The 17070-nt window shown below is 37.8% G+C and overlaps 2 protein-coding genes across 3 annotated transcripts in view; both read left to right on the top strand.

Moving 5' to 3' along the window:
• Positions 1-6864, top strand: part of LOC106152280 (ankyrin repeat and SAM domain-containing protein 3-like) — an 11222-nt gene extending 4358 nt beyond the window's left edge. The window contains exons 8-13 of one of the 2 annotated variants that reach the window (XM_087017211.1): positions 59-130; positions 559-699; positions 1142-1709; positions 2081-2222; positions 2767-2939; positions 3267-6864. In XM_087017211.1, the coding sequence (XP_086873337.1) occupies positions 59-130; positions 559-699; positions 1142-1709; positions 2081-2222; positions 2767-2939; positions 3267-3540 (1370 nt within the window). In that variant the 3' untranslated portion in view covers positions 3541-6864. The remainder of the gene's footprint in view (positions 1-58; positions 131-558; positions 700-1141; positions 1710-2080; positions 2223-2766; positions 2940-3266) is intronic. The other variant, XM_087017212.1, reaches the window with a different exon arrangement.
• Positions 6865-8331: 1467 nt separating this feature from the next.
• On the top strand, positions 8332-16056 carry LOC106181153 (uncharacterized). The gene is made up of 2 exons (XM_087018409.1): positions 8332-8384; positions 14182-16056. The coding sequence occupies exon 2, from the start codon at positions 14229-14231 to the stop codon at positions 15159-15161; it is 933 nt and encodes a 310-aa protein (XP_086874535.1). The 5' UTR covers positions 8332-8384; positions 14182-14228; the 3' UTR covers positions 15162-16056.
• The last annotated feature ends 1014 nt before the right edge of the window (positions 16057-17070 follow it).

The raw sequence follows: 17070 nt of genomic DNA on the forward strand, positions 1-17070 counted from the left end.
AAGCTAATCATAATTATTTTATTCAGGGCACCTAGATGATTATGTTTATTTTATTCAGGACCCAGTATTAGAGATGGACCAGAGGCAATGGCTAAAAAACTCAAAGACAAGAGGGGGGCCCAGAGCGAGCGTAAGTAAATGACTGGATATCGTATAGTTGTCTCACAAGATGGAGATCTCCTCTACCTGTGTGCATTTATTTATTTATTTATTTATTTATTTATTTATTTATTTATTTATTTATTTATTAAGAGTATCTTTTGTTCTTTTTAGATTTGTGAGTGTTTATAATTGTTTATTTGGACTCTTGGGCTAATATGCTTGGGCTTAGACACAAAAGAAATTTGTCAGCCATAGACCTTAAAGAAATAACTTTAATCAAATAAAAAAGTCTCTTAGTGTCTTTTTACCTATTGAATTTGTTGTAGTCATTTTGTTATCTAATTTTCATGTATGATGAATGTATTTATGTTCTTGTCTTTCCTAACTATTGATTTGAGTGGTGATTCCTTGAAGTTGTGTAGTGCTGACTATTTATGATTTGGTGTGAATTTCTAGATCGCAATCAACCACACATCCCTAAGGGGTATGTGACCTTCAAGGATGACCTTGACCCAGTTTCCAGGGGTCTTTGTTATCGTGATATGACCTCCCCAATTAACGCAGAGGATCATACACTTGATAGCTTTGGAGTGATGGGTATGGAGATAAAAAAACAAAAGAATAAGCAAACTGCATATTTAAATACTTTAAAAGATTTTATAGGTCATTCTTTACTTGCTTTATGTATTTGAAGTGTATTATTTTTGTTGATTACAAATTATGTATTACAAATTATTGTTTAGAAGTTCTAATGTATTCTGTAATGATTGACCTTAAGTTACAGTCAAGGCTTTTCCCAGCGTACCATCCAGCCACCATTTAGATGGAAACGGGCATCACCCAATGGCCGATATTTTCAAAGACGGCTGGATGGTTGATGAATTTTTTTTGAAAAATGATGCCTTTGACTCCCTGAAATTTTGTAGGAAATAACAGGTGATAATTTTGGACGACCTGTACCACAAATCCTGGGAAAAGCCCTGGCTGCAATCATAAATATGCAGTAGTCACATTTACAATGTACTTATTGTACTTACAGATGGTGATGACAAAGCTGACGTCTTCTCTGCCACTGGGGCCCTGACCATTAAGAGTAGCTCTGGTTCCAGTGGTGGTCTGGCTCAAGCTTTTGGCCTCAGTAGAGAGGACAGTACAGACAGCGGCAGTGAAGATCTGGGTCAAGGGCACCAAGGTCACATAGATAAAGGTCAAGGTCAAAAACCAGAAGGAGGCCATCATGGTCACCATGAATCAAAACATGTTAAATCTAGTCAAGATCAGGATGGAGAAGTTGTGAATCAGAATGGAGGTAACTGCTCCTCCCAAGATAAAGCAGAACCATCTGGAATTGCTCGATATTTTCAAGAGCCACAGGTGTCAAGATCTGGGGAGCCCTCCCCAGGGAATGACTTTGACTTTCTGTGTGGTGTTCCTCCACCAGGGGGAGTGGTGCCAGGAAGAGATTCCAATAACAGAGCTCGTGATTTGAAGACTTTTCTGGAGGAGCTTCAGCTGAGTAAATATCTGAAAGTTCTCGAGGATGAAGATGTGGATCTGCAAGTGTTTCTGTCTCTTACGGATAATGATCTCAAGGAAGTAGGCATCAAGTAAGTGGATTGACAAAAAAGAGCTCTGAGAAAAAGAAAAAAGGTAGAAAGTTAGAAAGGAAAAAAAACTGTAAAGCCCATTTGGTATTAATTTGTATAATTATTTTCTGTTAATTAAGGACTTTTTTCTAATTAGATAAGGTAGATCAGCCAGAGATTGAGATTGTTTACCTAAAATAATTTAGTGTATTCTGCAATAAATTACTTTTTTATTAGATTAATGATAGAAAGGTCTTCAATGACAATGACTCCATTGTCTGTGTCATGATATTTCAATGATGAAATAGTACATTCGCTAACCTTAATTTTTTTCATTGCTATATTAATATTATTTTATTATGAAATTTTTCCATTTTATAATTTTTTTCCAGATTGATGGGTCCGCGGCGGAAGATGACCAGTGGTATAGCCAGGTGGCACAGTAACGCCAGACCAGCCAGAAATGACCTGGAGCAGGCCTATGCTGACCGCCTGGAGGCTGAGATGCAGGAGATGGCCATACAGCTACACAAGGTGAACAATGGTCACAGGGAAAGATTTGCCTTCTTAATGCCAGTGTGCTAGATTGCATAGACTGTGGAAGGTCCCTTGCCTTTCTTGTTGGGCTAAGAGCCAGCTTTAGGTTTTGTTATCCCTTTACATCTTATAGGATTGTGGTCACCATAGTTGTTGACATCTAAACGCATTGATGATGTATGAGGAATTTTTATAAATGGTCAAAACAGTTGGTGTTTTATATATTGCAAACCATGTTTATGGTCCAGATGTAACTATTCTCTTGGTTTTCAGTGCAAATTGGGAAGCTAAAATATTTACTCTGTAAATTTTAGCATTATTCATCATAATTTTATCCCAGTGAAGTTCTGTTAGAAAGTAAACCCTTAAATGATTTTCAAGGTGATATTGAAAAATACTAGAGCAGTGACTTGCTTTACATCAGAGAGGTTTTAAGAGGTTTTAAGTCAATAAATCACATCTTAGAGAAAAGAAAAATTGTCACAACTCTGATGCAAAATATTTATGGACTACCCCAATAGAAGTTTCTCTTTGTTTTAAGGCCAATGCTGAGATCCAGCACCTCCAGGCACAGCTACTGCAGGAGAAACAGCTGAGGTCTGTAGCAGAGAACTGCCTGATGGAGGACCGTGCTGCCTGGCAACAGGTGGTCACCATGACAACAGAAACCAAGCAACAGTGTCAGGTGATGGAGGAGGGACTGTTGAAAATGAGGTAAGGTTTTTTTCATGTGTGGAGGATTGGAATTCGATGCAGTGATTTTGCATATTAAATGGTTTTTGCCTTTGGAATTGTGAGGATTTTTTTAATTTGCATTTAACTATCACCTTGAATAATATAGTTTTGTTAGTTAAAATAAAGAAATGTTTCAAATTATCATTTTATGTTTTATTTTACAGGTTTTAAGAAGAGATTCTCATATTTTATACATTTTGGATATTTTTGAAAAATTTGAAACATATTTACCATAATATGATGGACTTAAAAATTTATAGATTCCCTGTAGAAAATAGGTGAAATAATTTATGCTGCTGTTTATAGGTTGTGCCAAAAACTACGAGAAAAACAAGACGAACTTGGTCATACACAGTCAAGCAAAAAGGAGGAATGTAATCTCACAAATTTAATAGAAGAACTTTCAATGGACGATAAAAGCAAAGCTTTAGCCAATGAAATTGAAGACAAGTCTTCGGAAGGATTGAATCTCATCATGGCAACTGCACTGAGTGAGCTTGAAAAGTGTCTGTCAAAGACGAAGATCAATACATCCAAATTGCTTGGAAGAAGTCAAGAAGCTGTCCAGGAGGAGAGGTAGCACTCGAAAATGATAAAAAGTAAAGAGAAATATTGTGAAAAAATGTATGATATAACTGCAGCTGGTAAGATTAAATAAATACATTTAAGTCCAAAGTATTATAATAATGTTAAGTCATATTTATTTTTTTAATTAAAATTTTGGTAGAATAGTTAAATATGACTAAAACCACTTGAGGTTGAGATTACTTAGGCCTCATTCACAATGGTGGACCAACTAGTCTAAGGGTCAAATATGGTCGACCGACTCAAATACTTCCCCATGAGATATCTGTTCAGTGTCTATAAGCAGATTAGACAGGAAGCTTTGTAGTGGATCGCCATATTTGACCTTTGGACTATTTAGTCCACTGTTCTGACTGCGGCCTTAGTCCTCGCTTGTGAGTTCAGCCATACACTGCTGAAGTTGCAGTTAAGGACAGATAACATTTCAGTCAAACTCCAAGTCTTGAAGATTCCTAACTGAGAGAGAAATACTAAATGTTCCAATTCATCCAGTAGTGTGGTATCACATAAGAGGGAAGATAGATTTATTTAAACCTGGACTCTGAATTAATAAAACAAGGAGCCAATGATGCTGTTGAAGGTCACTGGCATTGATTGCAACATTGCATCATTGCTTTTAAATTATTACCTCACAACTCCAGTACTGAATTTACTTTCTCTCTTATTATTTATTATTGTTCAATCCTCTTCAATATCTAGTTGAAATACACTTTAAGTGGAATATCCCTTTTAATCTTAAAAGATTCTGTGGTCTCCTAATTATGAGAATGTGCTATGCCAAAGAATATTAGTGATTGAATTCTAAGATAAATGTTACAGAATGTTATTTTTATATAAATTAGTAATGTGATGATATTTTTGGCTCCAGCGGCCCTATAAGATCATAACTGTAAGCTGAGGAGTAAGCTTTAAAGGATTTAACAATTTATATATGTTAATTATTTTTGTTATTTCAGTAGATGTTGCTCTGCAATTATAGTTTGAAGTAAATAATAACATCAGCTATAACTGCCAATTTTTTCCTGGACTAATTACTTGCTTTTAAGCTAAATTAAAATAAGTAACTTGTTGGTGGAGAGATTTCAATATGTCAAAAATGCTAAAATTGGCAGTTATTGTGTTGACTTTTTCTTAGCTGCCAAAATATAGGAAATTGAGAGATTATGAATGTTACTGTCCACCATTAGAAATGATGGAATTAGACATGATGGAAACCTTCTTTTCACTTTAAGCTCAGTTAGAATTTTTAGCACCAGAACGTATCAGACCAGATCTTCTGTCTCTTATACAGAATTATGTTTAAATTTGTAATTTATTAGGGTTAGTATAAAATTGAATACTAATATGTATGGATAAAAAAGTTTCAAAATTGCTTTTTTCTATACGACTGCTTGTGACATTGAATTTCTGTTGAAATGTCAATGTAAACATGTTACATTTCACTTGTTGCATTTTTTGTCATTTAGAAATAGTATATATTTTCGTTGAAGCAAGACATCAAGCATTAGCTTTGCTTGGCAATCTCTGTTTTGATTATTGAGGTTTTTATTTCATTATTTATTTTCTCAGCACTGAGTAGTTATTTCACAGTCTTGTTCAAAACTAGTCAACAATGAATACTTTTCAAAGCTATCAGACATGTTTGTTTTCCAAATGCATAGAATTTTTCAAAATTATAACTGCAGAGATGAGATTTTTCCAACTATCTGCAGATTTTGGGCTCTTTGAATGGTGTTGGTGCTTACAACAGTAATGAGATTTTTCTGACTATCAGGGGATATCCGACTTTTTAGAAGTCAAAAAGTCTCATCCCTGTAACTGGGGAGAAAGAAAGAAAAGAACCTCCACAATTGATTGATAAATGTTGAGTATTTGTAAATCACATGGTTAATTACACTATGTAAAGTGTGAATTAAAGGGAAAAAATTATGGTTATCCTTCTACTGCGACTGCTGTACTAGCTTCCGTAACTTTTACAAAGAATTTGCAAATTTTCACTTGGTTAATTAATAGATGTACCTTTATAAATGGCAAATTAACTTGAGTCAATTAAGATTTTGACTTAAAATTCAGTTGATTGGTATTAGTATATTACTTAAATTTCAAATGGTGTTAAAAAAGATGGGATTTGACAAAGGAGTGGTGTTCTCCTTCATAAGTGTTGCTTTAATGTTATAGATGTCAATTCTCTTATGATTATTTGGTTTACACATGTATAGCACATTTATGTTGACACTGATTCGGGTTGTATATGAAAAACTGGGTTCATTTCCTTGAAAGCTTGAACTATTTTTGAACTAGTAGTGGACATCTTTTGATCTTATACAAGATATAAAATAACACTCATGTTTCACAAACAGATGATATAACAATACTGATTGCATTGGACTATATTGAAGTACACGTTTAAGTGCACAGGTCATGAATTCGACGTAAATACCATTGTATTTCAACTGGGGACTCTGTTGAAATTGTAACGCTCACTGTAGTTATACACGTGTAAAGTATGTTTACAGCTTTGTAGTACTGGAAGCCTTCACCTAAATAGCGAAATGGAGCTTACTATGCTAGCTTCATAGTCTTACCTAAAAGCTGCGTTTCAGGACTTAGGCGTGCCAGCGTCTTTTTTTTTTTTTTTGTAATTTAATTTTTTTATTTTATTTTTATTATTATTTTTTTTTAACCTCCATATGTACTAGCGGGCGAGTGGGGATGGACGTTTGAATATGAAAGAGCTGGTCCGCGTAACTTCTGAATTTCGGGCACCATTTTTGTATGTGTGAAGAGATGACATAGATAACCTTCATTTGCTGTCATAAGAACCATTGTTAGGAATTTGTTTAGATTATTTATTAGGAACACTGCTGTAGGTTATCAGCTTTGTCCCGCATGGGATGTAAGAGCGCATTCAGAAGGAGTTGATCCGCGGACTAACAGATCTGCGAACCCACTTACAAGCAATGCCGACTAATCCCCTGATGGTCTTCCCGCCCCCACACGCGCCATCCCGAGCAATTAAACCTCGTGGGCTGAGATTTAATCCGTTTAATGGCGCGCGTGGAGGCAGGGAGACCATCATTGGATTAGGCGGCTTGCCTTCAAGTGGGGTCTGCCATATTTAGTCCGCAGATCAGTTAGTCCGCGGATCAATTAGTCCGCGGATCATCTGTTCTGAGTGCTATTTTTAAGGGATATATATGTATATATGTAATTGTTCACAATCACTGTGTAGCCGCATGGACAAGCCTTGTCTCTAACTGGGTCTCTGGTGCTCGTGGGCCAAGATGCAATAAAATATGTCCCAATTTGGGAAAAGTTCTGCTTTGGTTGTCTTTATTAATATTCATGAATGGGTCGTTTTTAAGTAGAATGTGAAGACATTTTGTTTTGTGCGAAAATTTTCGAATAAAGCGACTTTCTGTCTATTTATGGGGGTTTGGAGGTATCTTTATTTTTGTTTCTTCGCTTTGTTCACCGTCCTGTGCCCCAATCCTTGTTTTCTGTACGTGACTTTGATACATAACCTGAGTTATTTTACATTAGTATCATCTGAGAGGCAATAATTTAGTATCCCATTTATTGATTTAGAGAGAAGGAAAAGGAGATGCACCCTCTGCTTTCTACCACCGTGTAACCCTTTTTTTTTTGCATTTTTCTTTGAATGGCTTTGATTCATATTTTTATAACGAATTATATTCTAATTCGGTATATTCACATTTAATCTAGCTTCCTCGAAATAAAGAGAATTAGAAACTTTAACCTACTTTGACGAAGAAGACGTATTCTTTTACGTTTTAATGTGCGGGTTATATGATATACGATCTGGATTTTCTCCCCAAGGTAAAGAAAAATAATTTTAATTTCCATACAGCTCATAAATATATGAAAAAGGGTCGGTCATGTATCAAACTGGGGCTTTCGGGTGACCCGAAATGTATTTCTGGTGCGATGTTAGGCCTGATACGATTACAAATGCAGCTTTCAACTTCAATCAAAATAGTTCGCGTCGTGAATTGTCTGTCTGGATTTGCAAGCAGACGGCAGTTACACAAGTTGGATGTCAATATCAGTCGTCTGTGCGTATTCCGCACATGACACAATTTAACGACTTGCCTATCTTTTCTACAAGAATTTGTAAAATGAACAGGGGTGTGTCTAAACATACTGAAGCCTCTTGACACTAGGGGAAAAGCTATCGACTTCAAGAATCCGTCCATTTTCTCGTAAATGCCTCCTTCAATGTCTCCTTCAGTTGCTTATCCTTGTCGCTTGTAAACAGTGCTCTCCGGCCAAAAATATACTACACGCCTAAGAGGTCGTCTTTATTGGTATGGCCAGATACAAAAAAGGGTCATAAAATTCAGATTTAAGTTTGGAATGTAAATGGGATTATCTCCAAAACTGTTGTAAATTGTAAAAACATGTTAACGTAATGATTAGAGAATAGCGTTTTGCAAAAGTTGCTATGCATCTCACAGTTTTAAGGTAATAGACCCTTTGCAGCTATATAGCTAGATGTTGACTTCTCTTTTGTTTACTAAAGAGCTTAGTCGATTTTCATTTTATTCATAAGCAAGAGTTTGCGTCAAAGAAGAGGAATGTTTTGCATATAAGACTAACAACTGTTATAAAGGCACTTTTAGATGATGCGGTATACTTTAATTTTTATTTTCTTTGGTTAGGGGCATCTTAGTTCACGATTAAATCAATACGTACTAGGCCTACTTGTCACCTTAACTGACTCAGATTCTTATGCTGTCTTGTCAAACAAGCTATTGGAACTATCCATCTGTGACGTAAACATTTTGGTTCTCACGCATCAAAACTGGTTTGATGCAGGTAAGACACTTACACTAATATTATGAAGCGTTCTCTCTCTCTCTCTCTCTCTCTCTCTCTCTCTCTCTCTTGGTAGGACCATGCATATATATATAGCTTCATGTGTCTAAACATTGTCTTTGACTTTGTTGTTTGGTCAGTCGCAGAGAAGTGTACTCTTGACCAGCAGTTCCCTTGCTACGTAAACTCTGACTGTTTGCACATTACGACTGGATTGAAGCTGAATCTGCATTAATGGACAGGTGTAAATTTCTCTTTCAGGAGTCTGCTTTTGAGATTCAAAATTTAAGAAAAAACTAAGGAAATTTCTTTAAATCTATTTTTCAGCCATATTCAATCATTCTTATAACTACCCTCCGAGTCTTTACTTTAAAAGGTTTTATCTGTGTTAATGGAAGACATTTTTAGCTTTCAATGCAGCGCTCTTACATATGTTTAAAGACATCTATTAAATAAGTCAGTTTCATTCTATAGTAATTACGTAAAAGGCATCTTGGAAAATAGAACATTGTGATTGATAAAATATCAAACAAAGACCACCCTCTCAAAATCAAAGACCTCACAAACTGTCCTTTTAGACCACACGCACAAAGACCTCGTAAATTGTCCTTTTTAGAAAGACCACACTCGCGACAAATTATGGTATTCATTCAAGTGTTGAAAGTGTGTTAAAAATTACACGCAAAGATGTTGGGTAATAAAAATGGTAAGGGGGGAGGGAGGGGGTGCTTACTCTGGATTGAATGATGGAAAGCGTTTGTTTTAACAGAAATTTAAGAACAAAGGTTACTAGTTGTATATGAAATGCAAAGCATTTAACACACGCAAGCACACACACATATTTTATAAAGGCTCTTTTTCATCTATAAGCAATATTTTTATAAAAAGTCAAACTATAAGACGGATGACTTTTTCTACTGATCGCATCAGTGCCTTTTGCTTGTACGACAAGAGTGGTTATGTAGGAAAACATGTCTATCCTCGTGCTGCTACTTGTTTGTGCCTATTAACTTCCATAGTTATTAACGCTTCAGCCCACTGAACAAAATAGAACATCAGAGCTTTAAAAACCTCATGTTCCTTCTTTGTAGCACAAAACACGGAAACAAAAAGCCGATGAAATATAAGATCTGTTCAAGATTAACTTTAGTGTCACCTGAAACATACAGTATCGTTTGTACCATTCAGTGATTATTTTGCGGTATGAAATAAGAAATTTAATACCTATGATGACTTGGAGTTTTTATACCTTAGCGGACCCTAGCGTTTTTATGAGGGAGGTGTGTAGGGGGGGGGGGGGGGGCTTCCGAGGTTCCGCTTGCATGTCTGAATGCATGAAATGATAACATAAATAATAAAAAAGCAATAATAATGAACAGTTGTGGTAATAATAATAATAACGCTAATTGGTAAAGCCCCCGCCCCTCATCTAATGAGCTCACTGGTTCTGCCGATATGAATTCAGCTTGCCAGTGTCTTTTTTAACGTAAAATGTCACATGTAAAATACAAATTTAAACACAGTACACAGACAAGGTACCTTTACTTTGTGGTAAATGTACTAGTAATGCACAGAAGAGTATGGCCTAATTGCAGTATTATGCAGAAATAATTAGAGTGTCGGAAATTAGAGCTAACGTCCCCATAAAATTTCTCAGCGTAGTGAAACATGGCATCGACCTCTCTCTCTCTCCCTCTCTCTCTCTCTCTCTCTCTCTCTTCAGCCACAGTTATAGGCGTCTTCATTTCAGTGACACCAAAGTTTTAGTTTGACAATATATTTGCGCCTGCGGACGTTGAGCATGTGCAAACTCATCTGTAAAATAGTAATAATATTTTAAATAAAAAGTTCGCGCACATACAAGTCCATTTGACCGTACACCTGTATATAACACACATATACCATCACAATACCGTCCTTTATTTACACAGAATTGAACACAATAGTGCACCATCCACATGCAATTGATCCACACTTCACTAAGCCCACATATATACTGTACACAGCTGATTTCAGCAGCAAGTGACGCATGTATTGATCTCAAATGTGCATTTGGGACGCTACTAAGCACATTGCAATTAAGTCTGTACTTCCATTTTAATCTTCACTTATTCATATTTCAAACAGACCGAACTAGAACGCTCCATATGCGGGTATTGTTAGCCACATTGCAAGTTCAGTTGATGTGCTACGCTGCTGCATTATGCTAAGGTTGTTTTTCTATAGTAAGCACGTTACGCTGCGACACACAGAATAAGGCACATATAATATCCAGTGACATTATGTGGCGGGTCACACCATTTCGGAGCCGTTTAGGACTGGAATAGGGAAAGAGAACACCATAAATCTAAGCTTCAGCATGATCGCGAGAGACAGGAGAGACGCCGACTGTTCTTAAGAAACCTTGTCAGGTGCTGCTGAGTTGCACAGGCGTTTGAGGCGTCCTTGTCAGGGAGCAAGGACAGAAACACAGAGGTAGGTAGAGGTTCAGTTTTGACAAATCAAACTGGGAAATCCCGATCCGGTAATTGGAATCCGGATCCGATAATTGTCACCTCACACCGACCCTCGGCTACTGGATTGGGGGGGGGGGGGGGGGGGGGGGGTAAGGGGGGTAGGTGTTTACATACCCATGGATATGGATTTATCAACTTGAAGGGACTGTTAAACAGAAGCGGGAGGTTTTTACACATCGCTTAGTCATGGCATCTAACCAAACACTGTAACTTGTTAAGACTATATAATACAGCTTTAAGTCACTTTACGCTGTCATGACTGCTACTGTCACTCGTAGGGGTCTTAAATAATTTCTGATCGGACATGTGCTGATTGTAGAGATAAGTAGACCACAAAGAGTCAGATCGATTAAAATCACAGCTCAGAAGACCGCGGGAGAGCGACATAGAGCCCTGTCCCCTGCAGCCTTCTATCGACAGGATAAGAAGAACGACTGCTCTTTATTATAGGTTTCAGTGATGATGAAAAAAATGACGAGCTTCAAAATCCATCAATTTACCGCATTCAGAGAACGAAATGAAAATCAACCCTCAAGGTGATTCCATTGATCAGTCCATTAGAGTGTTATTTCCTCTGTTTCACTTGTACAGACAATGAGGTACGGTTTAGGTAGGGTCTGTTGGTCTGGGACGGTCACTTTACTGGCGTTTCCATGACTTTGCTAAGGACGGGAGGGGGTGGGGTTGGGGGGGAGGGAAAGGAGGAGGGGGCACAAATACAAAATAGTAGATGAGGATATTTTTACTACAATATGTATACTATAGGGATGAAAAAAACTGTTCGATTTACTGTTTTAAAGGGAAGAGGGGAGGTAGTTAAGGGTAAAGGCGGCTCAGGTGCCCACTAGCGGATTGATTCAGTTTATGATGTGATTATAACGTATAAAAATAAACTCCCTTTTGTGTCGACATTTATTGAAAATTTGGCTTAATTTCAAGCAGTCTTTTCGTTCGTTTGGAGAGTGGAAAAGGGAGGGAGATTGAAATAAAAATCATATTTGAATTTAGTTCCATTTTGAGGAGCTATGTTTGGAGTCTGGGGATTTCGAAAAAGCTTTAATTTTTTTCCAGAAAAAAAGGGGTGGTGGTGGTGCTTTTCAAGCCCTAAAATGGAATTATGAATTGCTAAATTTATAAAAAGAAATTAGATGATTTTAGTAACCGTTCACTGCTGGAGCAAGGACATGGAAAAGGAGGGACTAAAAATGTTGTTCCCATTTTGCCAAGAATAACATTTTGAAAATAAAATACAGATTTGGACTTATCACAATGTCTTTTTCTGCCTCAGACCATGGCATCGAGCTTGCGACAGATAAGAGAACGGTTTTAACTCATTCTCACAATGGCTGTTCTCCAAATAGTCGTAAGTCTGGTGTAACAGAACCTTTACTTGTGATACAAGGTGCTTTAACCCTTCATCAAGCTCAACCTTGTGATCAATGACCCGAGACGAGGGGTAAAAACATCATTTTCTTATATGTAAAAAAACAAGTGTAGTCGTTTTTGACACGATTTATTTTTCTATCATCACTACACAAGACGCAATGAAAAATCTATTTCACCGAGAATGTAATGGCGTCATGGTGGATTGCTTTTATGTCGTCTGTCAAACACACAGATGCTTAAAATAAAAGCAGTTTAAGATCGTCGACATTTTATTGAATAGAGGTTAGAAAAAGTGGTGTTTCAAATTACGGTAGTACAGAAGCACGTAATCGTATTACATGTATAAGATGGTGTATGGCGTTCAGAGCATTGACTGTCACGCAAGCGTTTTCAAATGGAATGGATGAAATGACCCCAACTTATTATAGTGTGTTCAGTCAGGTCGAACCAGCAGCAACTTGGATTTCCAAAAAGATGACTTCTCTGTGGACCTTTACTTTGGTATTTTCACCCCGTCCTGTTTATAAGGCAAGCTCGGATTAAAGTAACGTAAACTGGTTTTATCCAGCTAATAAGGGGTTACTGGCAGTAGTTGAACTTTACGTAACATATTTTTTGTCGTCCTAAAGGTTACTGATGCGCTGCACCATATAAAAAGGCTCGATATCCCGGGGTTCAGTTAGCTAAAAAGGTAAAAGCGTCTACTACAATTCATTTCTAGCCTCGTCGTCCGCCTTTGAAAGTTACAGGGGCATTTTTAAGAATTAGATTACCTCCAGCTAGAGCGAAACTCGGGGCGCGGTCAGAGCAAAGAAATAAGATTTGAACTGTCAAGCTGCGCCACAGGTTGCGCCACAGGAATTTAGGGTAAGAGTGAATTCTAGAAGAACGTGAAGACATACAATATGTTGCATTGAGCCTTAGTAGTGCTGGTTTGGTCTAGTGAATTAATAGATGTTTTTCTGAGAAGCCAGAAAAGTCAGATAAGGCAAGGCAAAGAAAACATCGCTGCGCTGGCACTTGAGCAGCTTCCATATTGACCTGGTCTTGCTCTGTGTGACTTAATATTATTTCGTTTTTCAGCAGTCTAGTGAAATAATATAAAGCAGGTTCTAATTCAGTTTCACTGGTTCGATTTTTTCATACGGTGATCACTCACAAAATTCAAACATCGTTATTTATTTATCTATTTATAAAATGTATTAATTGATGAATTATACATTTATTCATATAAGCAAAAGAATTTTTGTTTCAAAGTTTTGGACAATAATTTTCAAACTTTACTAGAAAAACAGGATTGGAGGTGGGAATAACTGAGAACTTTTGTTCGAATTTTTAAAGTATTTACGGTAGATAAAGACAGGGAAAATGACTTGCGAAAAAAAAAAGTGACTCATTTTCTAACCTTAGCTCTTTATTTCACCGGTGTGTGATAAGAATGGTAGTCCTATGGATGTCAATAGTCCTATTTAATAAGTACTGGTGAGGGCTAGTCAGAGTATTAGGGTTAGTATATGGGACACATGTCACCTGTGCAAACGGACTACGGTTCTTGTCACACCGGGACACCGGGACTTCACTTCATGAAGAGGTCCGACACACCGGCCCCACGCACACGAAGGTTTGCGAGCTGAGCTAACGGCAACGTGAACCTTATAGCTCAGCACTTCGCCTTCGTTATTAAATGATTTGTTTTCCTGCATGTGGCCGACAACTAAATTGACTGTAAAGAGCGAGCACCAAGTGTACGCTATTTGAATGTGTGCGCAAGTGGTTTCTCAATGATGTAAATATAGGTTTTTCTCATTGCATTGGGGGAAATACAAAACAAACAAACCGATGCATATCATACATAGTAAGCACCTTTTTTACCAAATAATATTCTACATTTTCAGATAAGAAGTGGGCCATAAATTACTGTCTTCCAAAGGAAAATCCGAGTATGGCAGGTGTAAATACGGCAAAAGCGCTCACGCCCAATGAAGCGAGGATCGGCCTGCTGATACAATTAGCCATATGGTGCTTTGTCGGAGGTGCGGTCGGCCTTGTGGCGTATGGCCCGCTCTTCACCGACGATCACGCCATCAGAGATTCGGTCAAGGATATATTCGGCCATCCAGATATTGAGAGAGCGATCACAACTGCGCAATCCCTTCTTATTGCAACCTATGTCATAGGTTTCCTCCCATTGGTGGCCGTGTTGATTGCCTGTGTTTTGTTGGTTCTAATTTGCCGACAAAAGAGGGCACTTCGCACGCAGATTCTCTTTGGGATTCTGCTTGTATCAGCCTTGACGCTCTTCATATGCGGAGTGGCAGTTCTTGCCATAGCGGACCAAGGGCGTAAAAACTGGAGCGCAGACTCTGATCAAACTTTCAGAGTATTGAAAAGTGACATTTTGACCAAATATGGCATGTCAGAAACGCACGAGAAGCTTACAGACGGATTGGACAGAATTCAAACGCAGTACAAATGTTGTGGCGTTGATAATGTCACCGATTTTTGGGAAAGCCAGTGGAAGGCAAATTTTGGACAAAGTGCCCCTGAAAGCTGTTGTAATTTAGAAACGGACGAAAGCAACACTACAGCTTTGGAAAAGTGCAAACAGGAAGCGGAATATCTCCACGCCAGGATTGAGACAAATATCACTGTCCTGCAGGTTGAAGGTTGCCGAGATGCCATCAAAACCTTCATAGAAGGCCAGGTCTTTCACACCTTAATTCTATCGGGAGGTGTTGCTTCTTTCTTGGCCTTCGTCGTTATTGCTCTGGTCATTGCAATTATTGTGTTATCAGTGTTGGATATGAGGAAGACAAAGAAGAAGGTAACTTTACAGGAAGTGGATTCAAAAGCACAAGCGCAGGCGCTGCTTTGACGTCATAACATGTGACCTGCTCCAACTGTACTATTTAGATTATCTGAAAACCATATGCCATTACAGAGATGTTGAAACATCGTTCTGTCGTTGCCGATTGTGATTTAAAGAACATTCCATTGAGGAAGGCTCAATTATACGTGAATTTGCAAATAATCTAGATTAAAAAGTTCTGAATTAGATTTTATCATCAGTGACAAAGGCAGTCATGCTTTCTACAAGTACAACTATATTGCTTAGCGTATCATATTGCAGAATCTTGTACAAGAATATTGCTGAGCCTTTCATATTGAATGGTCTTGTAGACGTATATTGCTAAGCGCTTCATATTGACTGATGTAGTACAATTGTATTGCTATTTTAACGTTATTATACTGACCGATCTTGAAAGGCATCCCATAACGTTTACAACTAACGTATTTCTAAGTATAAAGTATATGACTTCTTATCGTGATTGCTTTTACCCATGGGCACCGTGTGGCATTCCTATTGCAGTCTGCAATTACATTATAAGCGGTATTATAAAAATCTCTGTATAAAAAAGCGCTCTTGCCAAGAGGAGCAATTGTTAATGGGGGTATATTGTGGCATTAAGAATGACTGAGCTCTTTGTGAACCTAAGAGGACAACGCTGTTTTGTTAGAAGTTGGTGTACATACCTGTAAATTTGTAATCTGCTCTTCCAAAAAGACCCGAGACATAATTAAGTCACGCGATGCATTGAAGTTTAAACTGTTTACAATACGCTGTTAATCAAAAGGTTTGTAAGACAGCCGTATTCATGTGTTATGTTTACACATGATTGCATTGCAGTTTTAAATTAGTATTTTTTATTATCGATGGCACATGTAACATGACTTATGGTATAGAATAACAAAATACCGGTGTAGATATCCATTTCTTTATTATTTATTCAAAATTAGAATTCTAACCGTGATTTCGAAAGAAGCAAAATGTCCAAAAATTGAAATGACACCTTTAAATGTCACCACATTTAGACCCAATCAGCATCTCAAGGTGCTCTTTAAATGCCACGTGTCTAATAGCGTGTGCCTACCTCGTACTATCTCCTACAGGCGGCGCGGTAAGCTTTTAACAGGGGTCACGAATCTGTCTTGTGGGATATTATTCTATTCTTCCTGGAGATTTTGACAGAGTGTGTCCAAATTATGGGGGGGGGGGGGTTGATACTCCGTGCACCGCGCACTGCAATTAAACCAACCAGAGCACAAAAGTGTAAGAGTTTAAAGACGGTTGTTCCATATCCTCAGAACATTGCATGCGCCTCCCTGCAATACCTCATCAAACAAAAAGCGTGAGTGTTTACTGGAAATTGCATTCGACCCATTTTGATAAGGGAAAATGAGGGAAACTGATGTGCCCCAGCCTTGAATATGCAACAATACCGTGCTTATTTTTCATTATTTCCCACCCCTTTATGCCCCCCTTTTAGCCCCCCTCCCACTCCCGTTGACCAGGAGAACAACGAACCCATCAGTAAAGCTGGTCAGAACGCCCGTCAACACAAGTCTATAATACTTTGTCTTCTTTGTCAGCATTTCCAACCAGTTGATCTGCAGACTTACAGAAATATGGCTCGACCCACTTGGCAAATGCCCCCTCTTAATCTTCGAAATTATCCCCTTCTTCCCTCTGAAAAAGTAATTATCCATCCCTGCGTCCTACATAGTATGATTAAAAAGAATCTCGTCTACTGTTTATATGAGTTTAAAATATTTTAGCCTTGTGACCCCCACTTTATCCAAATTGTACATCCACCAGTCATGCATGACCACAGTGGACAACATACACGGACATGTTCTATAACTTATAGAAGACAAGCTGAAGGCTATGCCAGTCATAGAAAACGGAAAGGTAGAAGAACGCATCAGACGTTATACAATGTTGA

The sequence above is a fragment of the Lingula anatina genome, chromosome 7 (genome assembly GCF_051362555.1).
Source record: "Lingula anatina isolate TDL-2025a chromosome 7, LinAna3.0, whole genome shotgun sequence".
Taxonomy (NCBI): Eukaryota; Metazoa; Brachiopoda; class Lingulata; order Lingulida; family Lingulidae; genus Lingula; species Lingula anatina.